Source organism: Bubalus kerabau, chromosome 9 (assembly GCF_029407905.1).
Source record: "Bubalus kerabau isolate K-KA32 ecotype Philippines breed swamp buffalo chromosome 9, PCC_UOA_SB_1v2, whole genome shotgun sequence".
Classification (NCBI taxonomy): domain Eukaryota; kingdom Metazoa; phylum Chordata; class Mammalia; order Artiodactyla; family Bovidae; genus Bubalus; species Bubalus kerabau.
In genome coordinates, this window is record NC_073632.1 from 81,914,725 (window position 1) to 81,934,659 (window position 19,935).

The 19,935-nt window shown below is 35.4% G+C and overlaps 1 protein-coding gene across 4 annotated transcripts in view; it reads left to right on the forward strand.

Annotated features, from left to right (window-relative positions):
- The first annotated feature begins 660 nt into the window (after positions 1-660).
- The window catches only part of PDE7B (phosphodiesterase 7B), a 369,928-nt gene continuing 350,653 nt past the window's right edge, over positions 661-19,935 (forward strand). For all 4 annotated transcript variants that reach the window (XM_055535706.1, XM_055535708.1, XM_055535703.1 and 1 more), the window contains exon 1: positions 661-1,092. Coding sequence is in view for 2 of the 4 variants with exons in the window: in XM_055535703.1 (XP_055391678.1) it covers positions 1,072-1,092 (21 nt within the window). In the remaining 2 variants the exon portion in view is untranslated. The remainder of the gene's footprint in view (positions 1,093-19,935) is intronic.

The window sequence follows — 19,935 nt, forward strand, 5'->3', positions numbered from 1 at the left end:
CCCTAAATAACTGTACCTTCACACAGTTTGGGCGAGAACGTGCTGAAGCCCCCGGCATGCTTGTGTGGCATCCCTGTGCCCTGCTTCTTGAATGAGTCCCCGTGGGGAGTTGCAGGAGGGATCTCCATGGCATGAATAATCCTGACGCTTCACCACAGAAGCTGGAGGAAAGAGAGAAAAGCAGGGACCAGCAGCATAAACATAATTTCTGTTCTTCACTACACAGAATATCGTTCACCAGCACATACACTGGCGCAAGTCTGCCTCCACGGCGATCAAGATTAACAACTCTTTGAGGGAAGGGTAAAAACGAATGAGTTCAAAAACAAGCAACAGCTGGCTAGCGGGCAAAGGTACATACACACGCATTGGGGGAAAATAGAAATCTTTGCCGCTCTCATCAAGTTCAGTGTTTCTCGTCTTGTTTTGTTTTCAGATACACCTCGCCACAAGGTATTTTAAATTGTTAAAATTTATTCCTGAAAATAGAAAATGTGTCTTGGGTGCTCCTGAGAGTGGGGTGCCCAGGCTCACCACAGGCACACACACACACACACGCATTCTTCCCATAGCACAGCACTTTAAAATTAATAGCACATGCAGAGGAAAAACTAAACCCTTTGACGTCACTCTTGAAATGAGGAAACATAAACAGAAAAGGCTCCACTCCAGTAAGCTGCCAGAGTTGAAGCCGATTGGTCTCTGCTTTTCCTTGCCTGTGGCAACTGACAGCACCTCCCAGCCCAGCAGGCCGGCTGCCTGCTCCCCCAGCCAGTCGGTGGGTCTGGGCGCTGCAGCAGCCTCAGCTCCATCCCAGCGCTTGCTGGGAGAAACGTGGTGTCCTCACCCACAGAGAATCTCTTTCTACCTTCCTTCCTTCCTTCCCGATCTCTCTGTGTGCTTTTGTTTTTCTTTCTTTCTTTCTTTCTTTTTTTTTCCTTATTTTTTCTTAATTATATTTGTAATCCTGGATGAAGTTGCTGGATTCCGCAGCACAAGTCTTCATGAGCAAGCGGCAGCGCTCAGAGATTTCACGGCATTCAGAGGTCACAGAACTGCCACTATGGTTAAATGTCTTGTTTAATGGTTGAGGTAGGTACGACAGATTTCAGCGGCAACTCATTTTTCCTGAGAGAATCCCAGGAGAGAGATGGCAGGAGTTTTATTTTAAATGAACCTGTATGTATATATTTTTTGGTCTGTGATTGTTACTACAGCAACCAGCTTTTGAATTTCCTTCCTTTTTCTAGGCGAACTGACTAAACATTATCACTTACCCTGAATTAACTGTTTCATTCCAAGCAGCCTAATGAGACACTCTGGCCTTTTCACTGCTCTTTGAGCCTCTCCTGAGAGGGTTGTTTTTTTTCCTTTGGTTTTTTTTTTTTTTTTTTTTTTTTTAATGAATGCAATATTTCTTCTCCAATGTAAATCTTAGAGTTGAGTCAGTTTTTCTTTTTGGTGGGACAGGACAGGAAAATACTGGTAAAGAGATTGGTGAGGGTTGTGGAACAGGGAAAAAGAAATTCCGTTTTTCTCTTGAGTTTGTTATGTTGGTTGATAGAAGATGAAGAAATTAGTAGGAGGGGAGAAAGAAGCTAATAATGAGTCGAAGGTGAAAAAAAAAACCTATGGAAGATGTGTCCGAAATATGAACTCTTGAGGAAAATGCAATTTATCAATTTGTTGCATTTTTAAAAATGTTCTGAATTTGGAAGTCAACAGAGGAGATCCAGGCACTGAGTTATATGATCAAATGACTTAGATCTCGTTATTTATAAAGGAGAATAAAACTTCTTTATTACTACTGCAAATTTGCTAATTGTCTTCTCCTACAATAGTTGAAAGCAGAGTGAGAAATTTAATTATGGACTTGAGTGATTGATCCCGGCAACTAATTAACCATCTATAGGTTCTGTTCTTCATGTGTTTGGCTAGAATAACTATTAAAATGTTAGACTAAACCTCTTTGCCCCTGAAAGCAGGCATATGTATTTATATACGTAAACCACTAAATGTTGCAGGAAGCAGGGCAATTAAACCCAGGGTAATGTTGTTTTCAATGGCACAATATTATTGTAGGTTGAGGAGAACCTCTGCTAAAAATCATTCCTATCTAGAGTCAATTATTGTAAGAGCAATTCAAATAATATATGGTTAATATGGATTTCCTTATTACCCTTCTCAAAGTTATGCAATAACAAGTAAGACAGGATTGTTTGAAACCATTACTCTGTTTCCAAAATTTCTTGATTTTTTTCAAAGGTTTCTATTCTCAACATTAAGAGAAATTTCTAAAACTGGGTCATGTTAGCAGTAAGATTAAGCAAGGTGTGAAACACATTGTGCATTTCAAAGAATTATGAAATTAACTAAGAGTGTAATGTACCAAGTTAAGAACTGCAAAAATATTAGCCCTGAAATGCAGAGGATGTGATGTGAATGGACAATTGCTTTTCTGCAGTGCCTAGTGGGAAAACAAGGACTTTGTGTGTTGCAAATGCCTAACTGCCGCTCCTCCATTTCCTCTGCTTTATCTTTTATTACTGGCTGGTGAAACAAAGACGAGTGTCAGTAGTTACGTTTTGATTGACATTTTCTCTAATACAGTGAAGTCGCTTTATGTATGAAGTAGAAGCCCAAAGTTAACAAGTTGCAACTCCAGAGTCTGTATCCTCTATAAGGTTTTTCACCTGACACTGTAAGCTGTCTGGTTTCAGAGTGTACTCTGTTGAACATGATACAAAATCAGTGGTGACTATATATATGTCAGCCAATTAACTGGGAGAAACTCTTTTGAATCAAGTGACTTAGGGCAAGGATGGAAAACTCCAAGATGTGTTAGGAGCAGACATCAACTTAGAAAAAAAAATTGCCCCAGTACATTTTGTAATGCCTTACATGATGTTCAGCACAAAGTTCCCCATTGTCAGTTCTCAATTAATACCTACTTAAAATGTTTGCTGAAAATTTACTACCCTTCATATATTATAATTAAAATAAATTTCAAATATGGTATTTTCAACTGTTTTTGAAAAAAGTTTTTGATGTTAAAGTCCAACCTGACGTATAATCTAGTTAGGAGGGCATTTTGAACATTGACTGGTGTTCTTTTCAGTCAAAGGAACCTGTTACCCCAAAACAGATGCAAAAGTAAGTTTCCTCAAAGTGAGATGGTCCCGCCTGGGAAATGCTTCTGACTAGAAATTAATCTTCCAAAGTTGACTTTGTTAACTAGGCTCCAATCACAGGGGAAGCTGCATGTTGACTCACAGAACATGGTATTGGAAGGAATACATTAAGCAGTAAACTAATCCCAAGCAAGACCAAAAGGTCTTCATTATATTAAATAGAAGTATCAAAAGTGAGAATCAGAATAGACTTCAGAACATCTAAATGTAAAACCTATTAGGTGTTCTAAGTGGTCTAACTCACATTGACTGGTAGCAGGTAATTTATCGAAGGAGGTAGGTAACTTAGACAAAATAATTTTTACCCAAAGACTCCACCATCCCATGGATTCAAGTTTTCTGTCCCAGAGAAGTTTACAGACAAGCAGGGCGCTCTGTTCTAGGAGGTGCATCTAGCTGGGGAGAAGGAGGTTTGGCATTTGGAAATGCAGTGAGAACCTCTGTATCAGTGCCTTCCCATGGTGGCATCTCCATTTCTCCTCAGAGCTTCCCCGGGGGCATCCTCGCGTTTCCTAAGAATGAGCCTTGGGGAGCATATCTATCGCTCATGTCAGAGCCATAGGTGTCAGGACCGTTGACTTTACACCATGGTCCCCAGGTGTCAGGACCATTGACTTTACAAGCATCCTAGGTGACTTTGTCAACATGCTCTTTGATTCCTGAGGTGATGCACACTTGGTGTATTGTGTATGTGTCATGTCCGACTATTTGCAACTCCGTGGACTGTAGCCTGCCAGGTTCTTCTGTCCTTGCCAGTTTCCAGACAGGAATACTGGAATGGGTTGCCATTTACTACTCCAGGGGATCTTCCCAACCCAGAGATCAAACCCGTGTCTTTTGCATCTCCTGCATTGGCAGGCAGATTCTTTACTATCGTGCCACCTGGTATATAAACAGTGAGTCACTTGGTATATTAACAATCTTTAAAGTGATGATACAGAAGTTTGGGGGAGAAATGGGGAAAAAAGGATGTAGAATGGACTTCTGCAGGTCAGAATACTGGAGTGGGTAGCCTTTCCCTTCTCCAGGGGATTTTCCTAACCCAGAGATCAAACCCAGGTCTCCTGCATTGCAGGCAGAGATTCTTTACCAGCTGAGCCACAAGGGAAGCCCAAGAATGCTGGAGTGGGTAGCCTATCCCTTCTCTAGCAGATCTTCCTGTACCAGGAATCAAACCAGGGTCTCCTGCAGGCAGATTCTTTACCAAGTGAGCTATCAGGGAAGCCCAAGTATAACCCAAAGTGACAATATCTATTATATTCCAGGCATGTTAGAGATTTGAATGAAGAATGCAATGAAATGTGTCAACATTCTAGTGTATAATCAAGGCAGTTATACTTTCCCAAGAATCGCTTAGGTATCCAGATGATTTAATTTGTACCCAGAAGGAGATTGCATGGCGCACACTAGAAAGAGGAACAGATAGAGACGGGACTAGTGGGCACCCTTATCAGGCTCTAACTAGTTGGGAAACACTTGCTTACTCTTGATCCCAGTTTCATCACCTATAAATGAAACTGGTTGTATTGGATTATTTCTTACAGTCTTTTTTTGATCAAACTTTTTATAGCATTCTTATTTGGGAATTTTAAAAATTCTATTTGTATATAAAAATGTGAGTGTCAGACTTTTATTTTAAAAATTACTATATGCTTTCCACATGTCAAGATGTGGATAATATATATGTAGTGATATCCATACAAAATATAATGTTTAAGGGAGCCAAAGTTTTTCCATTGGTTGATTAAGCTATTGTACAGGTTTGAGATGGTGAATTAAATTAGTGCATTGGTAGTTTCTCCATCATCACTTGAACTTGGAACCATAAGAGTTCCAAAAAGCAAGAGTCCTTCAAGAACTTTGACAGCAACCCCAGATGCCAGTAGCCAGTTGGTACAAGCAAGAATGTTTCCTAAACTGTGATGGGCTTGACCACTGATGCAGTGTCATATGGCAGGAAGGTCCTTTGTGTCAAGAAACCAATATCCCAAAGTGGCTCAGAAGAACTGTGTGAGTTAAGGCAAATTTCTTCAACTTTGGAGGCCTCAATTTCCTCTGCTTTAAGATGAAGATCTTAGAATACTTCTAGGATGCCTTTTTCCTTTCCAGATTCTGTGCTTCACCATGATAGGTTAATAGTGACTCGTTAGCATTAAACTCTTCTTCTTCTTCCACCTCTCCCATCCTTTATTTCTTCTACTTCCCATAAAAGTTTGCCTGTATTCAATTATCCAAGTTTATATAATTTCACCTCCAAAATACCCTCATTGTCAAGGGAAAACAGAAACAAGTCTCTGGGTTTTGGGCAATTTCTCTACAGGCAGACTATGGCTCTTCAGGGAAGACCATGTGTCCTCCCCCCATTTCTCTCCTCTGAGGCTGACATGCACATGCCCATGGCTGTATCACCCCTTCAGACAGTAAAGGGACATGCTTTGAGTTCATTGTATCTGGAGACTTTAATGTGACAAGTGTCTTTTTCCTAAGTGCCAATCATTGTCTTAGGCTTTCTGTATTATTTCACTTTAATATCTCCTCGGCTCCAATTCTGGTTTCTTTAGAGAATAACTGAACATGTGTTAATAACTAAGTTGGAGGAATCCTCAGAAGAATAATGTTTTTGGTGAATTGATTGTCCATTGAGTATCTGCTGGTAGGATCCTCTGTGGGTCAGGGCATTCTTGCTGGCATCTCCTTGGGTGTTGATTTACAGTTAACATCTCAAGTGTGGAGAATAGGGAGCAAGGTTTGTAGCTTCAGATAAACCTAAAAATAACATCACACAAAACACACATAAGTCTATTAAGCAATATATAATTCTTAATATACTAGTGTGTAAATAAATACCCCAGTATTTTCAAAATTAAAATCCTTTCTTGGATGCTTTGTACATTTATTTACATACAGTAAAGAAGCATGAAAATAACAGCTTTAGTCAATATATTAGTAAATAAAGCTTGTTTTACTCATACCCCTCCATCCTTTCCTGTCCATCCATACTTCCTTTCTTCCTTCCTGCCTGTCTCCTTTTCTTCTCTTTCTTGCATTTGTAAGAAGATGGAAAAATTAAGATTGATAATGAGACTGTGATGGCATTTCCTCTTATAAAATTTGAAGTTTTTTGGTTTTAGTTTTCCTTTCTAGTGGCTGGTGAATTTGCATAAAATTTTTCATTAAAATTCCTGGTCAGATTCTTTTCTTATTATTAGCTTTTATGTTTTAAATTCATAATTAACATATAAATAAATATAACAGACATCCTTTCTACATGATGAAAATCATCATTACCTACTTACTGCTTCAAACACACAGAAAAAGATTTTGTTCAAAACATAAGTTTATATATGATTTAAATATACTAAAGGATCTTTGAGAGCTTTAAGAATATTCTTCTTTTCCTTTGAGATGGCAGATGGAGTCCAGGGTCAGTTGGGTGTGAGGAGGTATTTCCGTGGGTTCAGATAAAGACATAGGAGGTTAGTATATACCTGTGCTCGTGCGCTAAATCACTTCAATCCTGTCCAACTCTTTGCGACCCTATGGACTGTAGCCCACCAGGCTTCTCTGCCTATGGAATTTTCCAGGCAGGAGTACTGGAATGGGTTGCCATTCCCTTCTTCAGGGGATCATCCCTAAACTGGTCAAAATTTGATATCTAAAATAAAGATACTTAACATTCAATATTTTACATATTCTTTGACTCTAGTAAATCTTAGTCTAAGAACATATCAAATAATGTTTATTTTTGCCTTCTTTGTAATATAAAAATTCAGAAACTATCTAAACTAATAATAGGTGAGTTGTTGAGTTCATTATTTTAAATCCATAGACTAGAATATCATATCACTATTTAAAAGAATAAGCGAGATCTACATGAACAATCTGGAATGATTTTCAAGATGTGACAAGTGGGAAAAGCTACATTAGCATTTGTATAGCTACATATACATATTCACACACTGATTGAAAATGTCTACAGATTCAAATAAAAATAACAATGGAAGCCTCTGGGATGTAAATACTGTAGAATTGCTCAACTTTTCTCACCACAAGTTTATTATGTATGCAATGGAAAAATTATGGGTATCTATTTATTTTCACATGATATTTAAGTTAAAGGTGAGACAAAAACTAGGAAATAAAAGAGAAAGAGTTCCATTTTTTAATTGCTTTATTAGATTCTTCCTTCACTCCTATTGCGTTTCCCTCCCTTGCCTTACACAGCTGAGGAGACCAGCTTGTCCCTGAAGTGAAGAGAGAGATAGCCCAGCTTTCCTGCTTGAGTAACTGTGGACCAATCATTTTGCAGGGCACCCAGTGTCTTCATGTACAAAACGAGAGTCTTAGTCGAGCTCAGAATTCCTTCCAGCTTTCATATGTGTTCAAGAGTTTTCATAAGAAAACTTGCTGGCCTGCTGCCTGACAACTATTTGAGACTTTTCTCCATAAACTAAATATACATATTTTACTCAATATATTTTATTGGTTTGAGCACTTTAAACTTTCTGTTTTAGAATTAGTTTGGTTTAATTTTTCAAATTAAATACGTGCATATTTAACACTATAGTAACACTATATTTACTCAAATAGTGTTTAAGGAAACCACCCATCATAGACTTTTTAAATTAAAATATGCTATAATATCATTTATGCATAAAACATTAGAAAACACTGTGTGTATTAAGATGTGTATTTTGTGCAGTAATACAAGCAACAAATGCTTCAGTTTCAATATGATTTATACATTTCTTGGTTTTTCAGGGGGAAAAAAAAAACTTTCATTTCCCTTTCCCATTATGCCACTTGCCAGCTGTGTCTAGCCAGATGAAAGAACTCAGTCATTTACAAAAGTGTAGATGCATTCTTGTAAAAGGAGATGCTGCAGTAATACAGAAGTCTAAAGAATGTCTTGATTTAGTAAAGATCATTAAATTTAAGGAAAAAGTTGTTTTCCCTGTGATAAAAATACAGTATATTTCCATGTCCTTCAGACTAGTGTTCTTGTTTTTCATGAAATAAAAATAATTTCAATTTGGTTTTAGTGTGATTTGGAAAATGTATTGGTCATTTAAATTATTTAGTAATTTTTATTTTCTGTTTTTCTAGACCTTTTTTTATTGTGCTTGGAGTGAAGAACAATCTTTAAGTTAAAACAAAAGGGATAGACACAAAACAGAAATTTGTATGATAGGAGACTTGAATGACATTCTAGATTTTTCTCTATACATTTCTCTTCATTTTTTTTAAGAAAAAAAAATTGTTAATCATTTAAAAATAATCCAATGGCTAATAATAAAGTAGCTGAGAATTACTATCTTCTATCTTCTTTTTCATTAATTTGTTGCTGCTAAGTGTCTGTGTGAGTGCATGAGAGAGTGAGAGGGCAAACCCTTCTTAAACGTGAAAACAAATGTACATAAAAACTTTTAAAATGGTATTCATGTCAGAAACAGTGAATTGGAGAACATAGCCTATTTAAAATATGTCTCCTTTAATGTAAGTCTTTTAAAAAATAGGTCAAATATATTTATTGAATTAAATGGTAATAGTATATTATTTTTTTTAAATTTAGTTTTCATATATTATGTGGAGAGAGAAGGGAAAACAGGAAGAAAACAATAAGGATCAAACTTTTTTCAGGAAAAACTAACCTTGTAACCTAAATTGCTGCATTCAAGTTCCAAATGCTGGCCTTAAGTTATTTAGCACTTTTGACTTTTAAGCCGCTTAAATGTGAGTTTAAAATGAGGTACATTTATGTTGTAAAATTTCTAACACACTCTCTACGCACACGGTTGGATTGGCTTTCATATTAGTCGCCTAGTTCAGAGCACAAATGTCAAATCAGTTCTTTCTCAGAATCTTCCTATTAGGAAAGGATTCATTATGCCCATTTTAATGACAAGGTAATCGAGGTTCACAGAAGTTAAAACTAATAGAGTTGAAATTGAATCCCAGCTTTTTAAATGACAGTTTTTTTTTTTGGTTTTCAGTGTTTCAAAAGCATTATGTTAAAATCCATCTTTGATCATTCTAAGCATAGAAAAAGAGTTTTAAAATTTTTTTTACAAAATATAAAAATATCTATGTCAAAATGTTAATCTACTTGAAATATTTTTAGGAGTTTCCAGTGTATCGAGGAAACATTATTTCATTTCAAATTCATTCACAGTGACTAAATCTGACACTTTCAACTTCAGAAGTTTTGTTCTGGAAGGCAGTGTTCTGTAATGGTAAACAGTGCGGAATCTGGCACAGTTCACTGTGGCTTACTGATTAGCTCTGTGATCCTGAGCCAGTTAGTCTCTGAGCAGCACTCTACTTATTTATAAGATGAAGGTGTTTATATCTGCCTCATATGGTTGTTGAGAAGATCAAATGCACTTTATTTGTAAAGCACTGAAAGTAATGCATGAAAGGTAGTAAGCATCATGTGTGTATCGAGTGGTATTGTTTGCTTACATTTATAAAAATTATTTCATGGAGAGTTATAAGTACTTTGGACATAGTATTGTGGGGTGCTTTAAACACTTAAGAGAAAAAGAGTTTTAATTTTATTTTTAAACTATAGCACATATGCAGAGAAATACTCAAAAGATGTAAATGCACAGAATGGTCCACTAGTTACAAGTGAAGCACTGTGTAACCACTACACTGCCCAAGCCAAGAAAGAGAACATTATTACATAATTGTCACTTCAAAAATCCGTCAAGCCTCCTCCACTCTTTTCACTCATTATTATACAGTGAGATTTAGCAGATTGCTGCGTACAACTGTATTTAATTTCATTATTGCATAGTATCTAGTTATCTGATACTATGCAACAATTTATTCATCCATTTTACCATGGAAAAATGTTTCAATTGTATCTAGTTTTTAATAGTACTGGTCTGAGCATTCTTATGCCTGTCTTTTGATACACCAGTACATGTATTTCTGCGGACCATATGTCTAGGAATTAGTTGCTGGGCCACAGAGAATGTTTATGTTTTACTTCAGTAGAAAATTCAAAACTGCTCAAAATGGTTAAAACAATTTACACTCCCATCAACAATGTATGGTTGATACAAATGCTAATTTATAAGGTTCCTCACTAACCTTATAAATTAGCATTGAGGGGAGGTATGTAGTGATTAGTATATGGTGGTTTTAATTTGCATTTTCCTGGCTATTGATGAGTTTGAACACTTTTGCACATGTATATTAGCCATGTAAGTATCTTCTTTGTGAATTGTCTAAGTCATTTATATATTAATTTATAGGAATTTTTAAAATGTATTTTGATACCTTTGATTGCTATTTATTGTACAAATATGTTTCTCCCATTGGTAAAATCTCCTGTTTCTCTTCTTGGTTCTCTACATTTCCATATAAATTTTTAAATTAACTTAAGATTCTTCCCTAAAAAAAAGAAAAAATAACACTTTTGGGTTATTGATGGATTTAGGAAGATTTGACATCTTTCCTTGAGTCTTTCAGTTCATGAAGGTAGTATATTCTTCCTTTTATTTAGGTCTTTGGTAATTGTTGTTAATAATAGCTTGCTTGTGGTCATTTTGCATATTCCTTGCTAGATATATTACTAAGCAGCTAGTATTTCGATGTTATTCTAAATAGTATCTCTTCAATTTTAATTTTTATTTTTTGTTACCATTATATAGTTGTTTGTTGTTATTTAGTTGCTATGGAAAACCAATTAAATGTTGGTATATCAATTTGTTGTCAGCAGCCTTGCTGAACTCACTTGGAAATTCTAGTAATTTGTCAATTCTTTCAATTTTCTATGTAGTCAGTCATACTATCCAAGAATGTTGTTAGGCATGTATATATTCTTCTTAAATATTGACATTTTTTTCTTATTGTAATGGCTGGATTTTCAGTAAATTGTTGAGTTAACAGTGGGTAGTATACTGTTTTCAATATTAGAAGGAAATTTTTCAACATTCTACCATTAAGTATGATATTGTCTATAATTTGGAAGTTTCCTTCTATTTCTAGTTTGTAAATTACCATGAATAAATATTTGATTTATCAAATATTTTTTCTGATATCTACCATACGATTTTCTCTATTATTCTTTTGAGGTGGTGATTAATTTTACAATGTCAAATCCAACTTGAAATCCTGGAGTAACTCCAATTTCGTCATGATGTGTTCTGATATTTTTTAATCCATTTTTACCTTGTTTCTGGATTGCTAATAACTTTTAGGATTTTGCAGCTATGTTCATTAAGAAAAATAAGTCTAAGTTATTCTTTCTGGGATCAACCAGGTTCCATTGACCTCATAAAAATAGTTAGAAAATATTATCTTTTTAAAATTTGAAGGAGGGAGATTTATATAGATTCATGCCATTTATTCCTTAAATATTTGTTAGACATTGTAATCAAGTCCATCTAGTCCTGGAATATTTTGTGGCCAAGATTTTAGTTACAATTTTAATTTTACTAATTTTTATGGGTTATTCAGATTCTCTACTTTTATTTTCAGTTTTGGTACATTGTGTATTTCTAGGTCAGAATTTAGTAATTTTATCAAAATTTAGTAATTAGCATAAGTTGCTCATAATTCTCTGCTTTTTAGGCTAACTTTTTATTCTTACTCTTAGTTTATTATGCCATTTCAGTTTTTCTTGTTTTTCTCCAATGGTTTTGCCAAGATCAGTTTTAGATATTTCAAGTAAAAACTTTTGACTTTTTAAATTCTCTTTATTTATGTGTATTTATTGTCTGTTTATTCATTTTAGTCCTTTATTATTTCCTTTTTTCTACTTTCTTTAGATTTATTTTCCTAAGTTTTTTTCTATTTTCTCAGGGTTTTTTTTTTCCCTTGGCTCATAGCATTTCATTTTTTCTTCTTTTTCAATATATACATTTAAACCAATAAACTTTTCTCTAATTTGCATCCCCAAATTTAGTATTTCCATGATCAGATAGCTCAAAACAATTTCAATTGTAACTTCTTTTTGGACACTTAGATTATTTAGATGTGCATTTATTAATTTTCAAACATATTGGGATTTTATAGTTATCTTTTTGTGACTGTTTCCTAGTATAATCTGCTGTGGTCATGATTCATAATTGATAATTCATGATTTAGATCATTGAGATTTGGTATAGCTTATATGTATGATCCAACATATAGTCAACTTTTACACATGTTTCACATACATTTGAAATGAATTTGGACTCTGGCTGTTAGGTACTGCACTCTATGCAAGTCAATTGGTGGTGGTTGTCTCTAAGCCGTGTCGGACTTTTGCCAACCCATGGACTTCCAGGCTCCTCTGTCCATGAGATTTTTCCAGGCAAGAAGACTGGAGTGATTGCCATTTCTTTCTCCAGGGGATCTTCCCGACCCAAGGATCACACCAGAGTCTTCTGCATTGCAGGTGGAATTTTACCACTGAGCCACCAGGGAAACCTATACGGGTCAATTCAGTTCAGCAGCTCAGTTGTGTCCAACTCTTTGTGACTCTGGACTGCAGCACACCAGGCTTCCCTCTCCATCACCAACTCCTGGAGCTTGGTCAAACTCATGTCCATTGAGTCAGTGATGCCATCCAACCTTTCTCATCCTCTGTCATCCCATTCTCCTCCTTCCTTCAGTCTTCCCCAGCATCAGGGACTTTTGCAGTGAGTCAGTTCTTTGCATCAGGTGGCCAAAGTATTGGAGCTTCAGCTTCAGCTTCAGCATCAGTCTTTCCAATGAATATTCAGGACTGATCTCCTTTAGGATTGACTGGTTTGATCTCCTTGCAGTCTAAGGGACTCTCAAGAGTCTTCTCCAGCACCACAGTTCAAAAGCATCAATTCTTCGGCAATCAGCTTTCTTTATGGTCCAATTCTCACATCCATACATGACTACTGGAAAAACCATAGCTTTGACTAGACAGACCTTTGTCAGCAAAGTAATGTCTCTGCTTTTTAATATGTTGTCTAGGTTGTTCATAGCTTTTCTTCCAAGGAGCAAGCATCTTTTAATTTCATGGCTGCAGTCACCATCTGCAGTGATTTCGGAGCCCAAGATGATAAAGTCTATCACTGTTTCCATTTTTTCCCCATCTATTTGCCATGAAGTGATGGGACCAGATGCCATGAGCTTAAATTTTTTGAATGTTGAGCTTTAAGCCAGCTTTTTCACTTCTCTTTCACTTTCATCAAGAGGCTCTTTAGTACCTCTTCACTCTCTGCCATAAGGGTGGTGTCATCTGCATATCTGAGGTTATTGATATTTCTCCCTGCAAACTTGATTTCAGCTTGTGCTTCATCCAGCCTGGCATTTTGCATGATGTACTCTGCATATAAGTTAAATAAGCAGGGTGACAATATACAAGTCAATTTGGAAATTGTTAATCACATGAAAGTGAAATTTGCTCAGTCATGTCCAACTCTTTGCAACCCCATGGACTATACAGTTCATGGAATTCTCCAGGCCAGAATACTAGAGTGGGTAGCTGTTCCCTTCTCCAGAGGATCTTCCTGACCCAGGAGTTGAACTGTGGTCTCCTGCATTGTAGGCAGTTTATTTACACCTGAGCTACCGGGGAATTCCCTAATTCAGATCTAATAATTGGTTCTTAGGAAGCAAAAAAAAAATCAGTATGTATTACAGTGGTCTATGGCCCTCCAGAGAGACTCAGTGCATCAACAGATGTATAGTATATATGGTATTAAACTCTTTTGGAAGGAAGTGATTAGAATAATCAGATCTAAAAAGTCTCCTTAAGGAAACAGAATGGTAATGGAAAAAAAGGATGACAGATGCTTAGTTAGATACAAATTTAGAACTATTATATCATCATGGTGAATTGAAACCTGTCTTGTAATGAGATCCAGTTTTTTTTTTTTCTATTAACAATTTTGCCTTCAAGTCAACTTTAAAATCTATACAACTAGCTTTCTGTTAGCTAGTGTCTGTGTGACTTCTCTCTCATTCTCTAAATTTAAAATTTTCTATATGTTTGTGGTTTAGATATCTCTCTTTACAAGCATCAGATAAGTAAATATTGTTTTATTATACAGTCTGGTATTTTTCTTTTCAGTGGAGTATTTAGTCATTTTATATTTAATTTCATAATAATATATTTGAATTTAAATATGCTGATTTACTATGCTATTTGCCTTTCCTGTTCTATATTTCTTTTTGTCTCTTTGCTGTCTTTTGGATTGAATATATTTGTAATTTCATTGCCCTTTGCCTATTAGCTTGTTATTTTTACATACTTTTACATTATCTTACTGGTTACCATGGACGTTACAAGAGGTGTCTTCGCCCTAATCAAAGTACAATGCAAATTAGATCTTTTATCACTTTGTGGGAAACTTGAAAACCTTAGAATGAATGCCTTAACTACTTATGTGCTTCTTCTGAATTATATGTTATTTTTAGGTATTTAATTTTATATAATTTAAATTCCACAATAATTATTGTTATTATGGTTTCATATAGTCTTATATACTCTTCATTTCTTCCTGCATCTTTGAGATTACATATAGGATTTTCTTTAGTATAGTAATAATTTGGTCCAGTTTTGTTTTGTTTTTTGTCTGAAATGTATTGACTCTTTTTCTAATATGTACTTTTCCTGGGAAGAAAATTCTAAACTGGTAATTCTCTTCCCCCACTTTATGATGTTGCTGCTAAGTCGCTTCAGTCATGTCTGACTCTGCACGACCCCATAGACGGCAGCCCACGAGGCTCCCCCGTCCCTGGGATTCTCCAGGCAAGAACACTGGAGTGGGTTGCCATTTCCTTCTCCAATGCATGAAAATGAAAAGTGAAAGTGAAGTCGCTCAGTCATGTCCAACTCTTAGCGACCCCATGGACTGCAGCCCACCAGGCTCCTCTGTCCATGGGATTTTCCAGGCAAGAGTACTGGAGTGGGGTGCCATTGCCTTCTCCGTTTATGATGTTATTGTCTTATAACTCACTGTTTCTGTTGATGCCAGAAAATAGTCTATTTTAAAATTTATTTTTAATTGAAGGATAATTGCTTTACAAAGCTGTGTTGGCTTCTGCTGCATAACAATGTGAATCAGCTTTAAGTATACATGTATCTCCTTCCTCTTGAGTCTCCCCACCACCTCCTCATTCTATCCATCTAGGATGTCACAGAGCACAGAGCTGAACTCCCTGTTACACAGCAGCTTCCCATCTGCTTTACACATGGTAGTGTATACGAGTCATTGCTACTCGTCTTTTAAAAGCAAACTGTCCTTTTTTTAAAAAACTATCTGTAATTCTTTCTTTATAGCTTTGATTTCCAGTAGTTTTACTATGATTGCTTAGGTGAGGTTTCCTTTGTATTTATTATTATATTTTCATATAATATATGTTTTCATTATATGATGATGATGATGGTATTATTAGCTTCTAGATCTCTGACAAAATTCTCAGTTTTGTGTATCATATCCTTGTATATATTATATGTATTATTTTGAAGTCTTTGTTTTATTTATATTGTGTCTGTATCGATTGTCCTTTAGTGCTCCTGATGGGTTCACATTCCTTGCCTTTCATATGCTTGGTTATTTCTGATTAGGTACTGGACATTACATATAAAAACTATGGAGATAACTTGAGGCCTAGTGTGATACTCTCTTTCACCAGATAGTATTTACATTTGCTTCTAGTTACTGGTGGTATTAATAGTCCTGATTGTCTTAACCTGATTTTGTGTTGAATGGATATATATGATGTGCTTAGAACAGTGGCTGGCACATACTAAGTACTATGTAGCTATCTTTTTTTTCCTTTCATTGCTTTCTTAAAAAGATATAGAAAGATGCATTAAAAGACCCCAGTATGCACCAGAAGTAAATTCTTAATTTGTTACAATTTAATTGTCTTTTATATCTGAAATTAATTTAAAAATGAGAAGTTGTAATCAAATCATAAGCTAAATAGATAAAGATAAGTATGTGTTTACCTCCCATATTTCACTATAAGCAGTACTATAACCATTGCATAGATGTTTACAACAAAGAATTACAATTGCATCAGTGCAATTACCTTATTTATAACTATTATTTGCCAGTAGTAGTTTGACAAATATTATCATTTTGGAGGTTGCTAATATCCTAAAGAGAACTTGGGTTAAATAGCTATTTGTTAATAGACAATTTTTCATCTGCACTGCATATTTCCAATCAAGGATATCTACCAAAATGTATCATTTAAGTCTTGATTTATGGCTTTTATGCATGGAAACTAATGTTATCTTATATAGTTGTTGTTCAGTCGCTAAGTTGTGTGCAACTGTTGGTGATCCCTTGGACTGCGGCATGGCAGGCTTCCCAGTCCTTCACTGTCTCTAAGAGTTATCTTATTTAGTAGTTGATATGAATTAGCTACCATGAGCTATTAGCAACTTTCATTACCCAAATTGTTTCACAACTCCTAGTTCCACTCAAGGAAATCTAATATCTCTGAATGAGACATTGTGTGTTAGTCCATATGTGTTGTAAACACTTAAAATATTTTATTTTCAGTACAATAGCTATGTCTTGTGGAATGAGCAAAATATTACTCAAATCAGTTCAGTTCAGTAGCTCAGTTGTGTCCAACTCTTTGCAACTCCATGGACTGCAGCACACCAGGCTTCCCTCTCCATCACCAACTCCTAGAGCTTGCTCAAACTCATGTCCATTGAGTCAGAGATACCATCCAACCTTCTCATCCTCTGTCATCCCATTATCCTTTCTTCAATCTTCCCCAGCATCAGGGGCTTTTGCAGTGAGTCAGTTCTTTGCATCATGTGGCCAAAGTATTGGAGCTTCAGCTTCAGCATCAGTCTTTCCAATGAATATTCAGGACTGATTTCCTTTAGGATTGACTGGTTTGATCTCCTTGCAGTCCAAGGGACCCTCTAGGGTCTTCTCCAGCACCATAGTTCAGAAGCATCGATTCTTCGGCAATCAGCTTTCTTTATGGTCCAACTCTCACATCCATACATGACTACTGGAAAAACCATAGCTTTGACTAGACAGACTTTTGTCATCAAAGTAATGTCTCTGCTTTCTAATATGCTGTCTAGGTTGTTTGTAGCTTTTCTTCCAAGGATCAAGCGTCTTTTAATTTCATGGCTGCAGTGATTTCAGAGCCCAAGAAAATAAAGTCTGCCATTGTTTCCACTGTTTCCCCATCCATTTGCCATGAAGTGATGGGACCAGATGCCATAATCTTAGTTTTTTGAATGTTGAGCTTTAAGCCAACTTTTTCACTATTCTCTTTCACTTTTATCAGGAGGCTCTTTAGTTCTTCACTTTCTGCCATAAGGGTGGTGTCATCTGCATTTCTGAGATTACTGATATTTCTCCCTGCAATCTTGATTCCAGCTTGTGCTTCATCCAGCCTGGCATTTCTCATGATGTTCTCTGCATGTAAGTTAAATAAGCAGGGTGACAATATACAGCCTTGACGTACTCCTTTCCCGATTGGGAACCAGTCCATTGTTCCATGTCTGATTTTAACTGTTGCTTCTTAATTTGCACATAGATTTCTCAGGAGTTGGGTAAGGTGGTCTGGTATTCCCATCTCTTTAAGAATTTTCCACAGTTTTTTGCAATTCATGCAAAGACTAGCATAGTCAATAAAGTAAAAGTAGATGTTTTACTGGAATTCTCTTGCTTTTTCTATGATCTACTGGATGTTGGCAATTTGATCTCTTGTTTCTTTGCCTTTTCTAAATCCAGCTTGAGCATCTGGAAGTTCTTGGTTTGCCTACTGCTGAAGCCTAGCTTGGAGAATTTTGAGCATTACTTTACTAGAGTGTGAAATGAGTGCGATTGTTCTAATTATTATTCAAATAGTTGCAAATAAATACTATAACCAGGATTAAATTTAGCTAAGCTAGAGTCAATGTCTGGTCTAGTTATGGAAAACCAGGTTTTTGGTGTTTTGTATTTATCTTTTGCTTCTGGCAGTTTGTTGGCTTTTCTTAGGCATTTGTGTTTTTCTAGTACTGCTTTATGCAGATTTTCCAGTGCTGGGTTATCTTTGGAGCCCAGGTGAGCTTGAAGATATAGCTAATAAATGCAAAGTGTGCCAAGTCCTTAACCTAAAGTCCAATCATTAAATTATTTACAAGCAATTTTAAAATAGCTTGAAAAAATATATTTTAGAGAAAAAACTATAAACAGTTAAGAAAAGTATGCTTGAAATATCCTGCTTTGTTGATTTGCTTTTGAAAAAATGTATATTTCTAGTTTTCATAATGTCATTTTTTTCAAAATAGAAATTAAAAAAATTGGAATTTAAAAAGAATCGATGTTTAATGATTTTCAAGTATATCACTGAATGTGTGCTAAAGCATATTAAACTAAAACATATTAATAAGTGGTATGTTTTCTAAAATGTGCTGTTTTGAATTGATACCATCATTCATTACAGGTAATAGAAAAGAAAGAAAATTGACTTAATATTTAGGCCAAAAGACTAAGCTTTATGTGTTACTCCATGAATTTTTAAACTGAGAAGACATTTTTAGCTTTAGCATGTTATAGAGTAATAACAAGAACTTATTAAAAACTTGTGTAACTAGCAGTTTTGCACAATTTTTAATTGCAAATTCTTGTTAAAAGGTACATGAGTAAGTTGTTCTGTTTCTAGCACAAATATTTAGTTTTTTCCTTAAAGAAATCAAAAAAGAATTTATAAATAAATTTTAAACTAATTTAATGCGCTGAATTTAAATTTTTAAAAAATTTATAAACCTGTTAATTTTGACCTGCATTTAGGTCATTCATGCAATCTTGAGTAAGCAAGATGACTTCAATTATTTTCTAACTGTGAAAAAAAAAATTAGGATTCCAGGCTAGGAGAGGTTTTTTTGCCTATGGATGAGTTTAGTGCAACATTCTCTGCATCCTTGCTCTTGTCCTGAGCCAGTGTTCTGCTTAATGCCAAGATGGTCATGCACATCTTTTGCCTCTGGTCAAGCTAGTGTTTAAATATGTTAACCTATCAAGGGTTTCTGTAGTAGCTCAGATGGTAAAGAATCTGCCTGCAATGCAGGAAAACTGAGTTTGATCCCTGGGTTGGGAAGGTCCCTTGGAGAAGGAGATGGCTACCCACTCTAGTATTTTTGCCTGGAGAATTCCATGAACAGAGACGCCTCTTGGGCTATAGTCCATGGGGTCGCAAAGATTTGGACAAGACTGAGTGATTAACATTACTACTATTATGTTGACTATCATCCCTATTAATGCCTATATTTTATCAAGAAGCAGGCCTGATGAATCAGTAGGTGGAGACAATTTAAAAGGAATATTGGTTAGGGGGCTTCCATGAACACCCAAAACTGTAATATGGTGAACCTTTGACTTCCGCATCATGCATAAGCAGCATGAGATCCATGCCCAGTATTCAATCATAAGTTAATTCTTACATGAACTTAACTGAGATTTAATTTTAGGCCAAATATTTAAAATTTTTTTTAGTTTGGCCTAGATGCCTTAAGTATGTTGGCTCAATTATTATTATTTACTTTTAATAATGAATAATTATTATTTATTTTAAAAATAAAATAATATTTTATTATTATTATAAGAGCATCAGATATACAAGTTCATGTACATATGTGTGTGTCCGTGTGACTATAGATAGATAGTTATATAAATATAGGTACAGATATAGCTAAAGTATTTGTGTATGTATATACAAGTACACACATGCAAGTATATATGCTGACTGATCCCTGGCACATAACATTATTGCTTTAATTAAGATAATCTATGTTTAC